Source organism: Priapulus caudatus, unplaced genomic scaffold (assembly GCF_000485595.1).
Source record: "Priapulus caudatus unplaced genomic scaffold, Priapulus_caudatus-5.0.1 Scaffold887, whole genome shotgun sequence".
NCBI classification, from domain to species: domain Eukaryota; kingdom Metazoa; phylum Priapulida; class Priapulimorpha; order Priapulimorphida; family Priapulidae; genus Priapulus; species Priapulus caudatus.
The window spans coordinates 15,508-17,222 of NW_014577948.1; the positions used below are offsets into that span (position 1 = coordinate 15,508).

At 42.0% G+C, this 1,715-nt stretch overlaps 1 protein-coding gene across 1 annotated transcript in view; it reads left to right on the forward strand.

Annotated features, from left to right (window-relative positions):
• The window catches only part of LOC106814228, a 6,827-nt gene extending 6,327 nt beyond the window's left edge, over positions 1 to 500 (forward strand). Inside the window, exon 2 of the mRNA XM_014818526.1 lies at positions 117 to 500. Coding sequence (XP_014674012.1) covers positions 117 to 373 — 257 coding nt within the window. The 3' untranslated portion in view covers positions 374 to 500. The remainder of the gene's footprint in view (positions 1 to 116) is intronic.
• The last annotated feature ends 1,215 nt before the right edge of the window (positions 501 to 1,715 follow it).

Here is a 1,715-nt window from a genome sequence, read left to right on the forward strand (position 1 = left end):
GTGTGTGTGTGTGTGTGTGTGTGTGTGTGTGTGTGTGTGTGTGTGTGTGTGTGTGCGTGCATATGCGCGAACATCTTGATGATACCGAAGTTTTCGTTTATTTGGCATCGCTCCAGAATTCGTCGCCGCTATGTGTTCGCCGGCCCGTGACGTCATCGAGGAGGAAGACGAGGACGAGCTGGACGAAGAAGAGGACGAGGCGACGACGACGACACCTGGCGGACTAACGGCGCAGTACGGAAGCACGCAAAACACGGCGACGAAGGCGACAGCGACGGGAAACTCTAGCAAGGGCTGCGGCAATGTCGGTAGCCATGTTACCGTGACGTCATCGACGCGGACGAACAAGAAATGCATGAAGTCTGCCGAGTGACGGAAGCAGACGACTATTGGGCGCTAACCATTCCTAACAGATACAAGGGGAGGGGGAAATGTGATGTAATGTTGTAGAAATCGCATGGCGAAAAAAAGAGATTTCCTTTCAATGTATATATATATATGTGTGTGTGTGTATATATATATATATATATATATATATATATATATATATATATAGCCACCTAAGAAAGAGAGCGTTTCGGTTCGTATAGACAACTATGAGACGCGCAGCCCCTCTCCGACAGATGGCAGCTCTATCGCTATTACGTGTTGTAGCGCATTATTACTGCTGCAAACTCTGCAGACAAACTTTATCGTCAAACTGTTTTCGGATCTAAGGCGGCACCATTCGAGGAATATTGAATCACAGCTATTAAATCTTACGAACTGGAAATATTACGTTATTTTTTTTTATATGAATTTGAAAATATATTTTCTTTGATTTTTACAAAATTTAATATAAAAAGGAATACAGTATAAATAATAACAGCTATATATGTAAGTATGATTTTACGCGTCTAGGAAATTCTAAGAGTTGCCAAGGGTTACATCAACTTCATGCGCTGCCAGATATGCGCGCATGATTGCATCACGTTATTCAAATTTTCAAACGGGTTTCATCACTATCGCGCTATCGTCAGTTTTTCCATTCTCAAAATTATTAATGAAGTGAAATACTGAATTTCGCCGCACAGCTGTGAAAGAGCGTGAGATCACGAAGAGAAGGCCTATAGTAAGAATAACTATATTTTATTATCAAAATGTTCTTCGGCAATCAAGTCTGCTGCTGCTGCTACGCTGATGTATAGTCCGACAATTGAGAAATAGACCGCAAGACAATCACGTGAAAAAGTTATATCTACAGACACACAAACACACACACACACGCTCGCGCACGAACGCACGCACGCACGCACGCACGCACGCACATGCACACATATACGTCAACACATACGCACACGCATACACGCACGCGTATGCACACACACGCAAACACGTACTCGCACGCACGCATGCAAGAGCTCACGCACGCACACACATACAATAGTAACATACACGTACGCAAGCACGCACGCACTTATAATTATATATATATATATATATATATATTATACAGATATTCCACAATAGCTTCTGCCTTGTCCACAAGATGTGATATGATATATTTGTTTGGTGAATTCGTTGATGATGTCATTAGTACATGCAGAGCGGCATATCGATTGTATAGGAGTTGGCAAATGTTACTGTTGATTGATTTTCTGTCTGCTATTTTAATCACGAATAAAACGTTATGATGATGTGAGGTACTGAAACTAATAATTGATTGCTGCGAACAC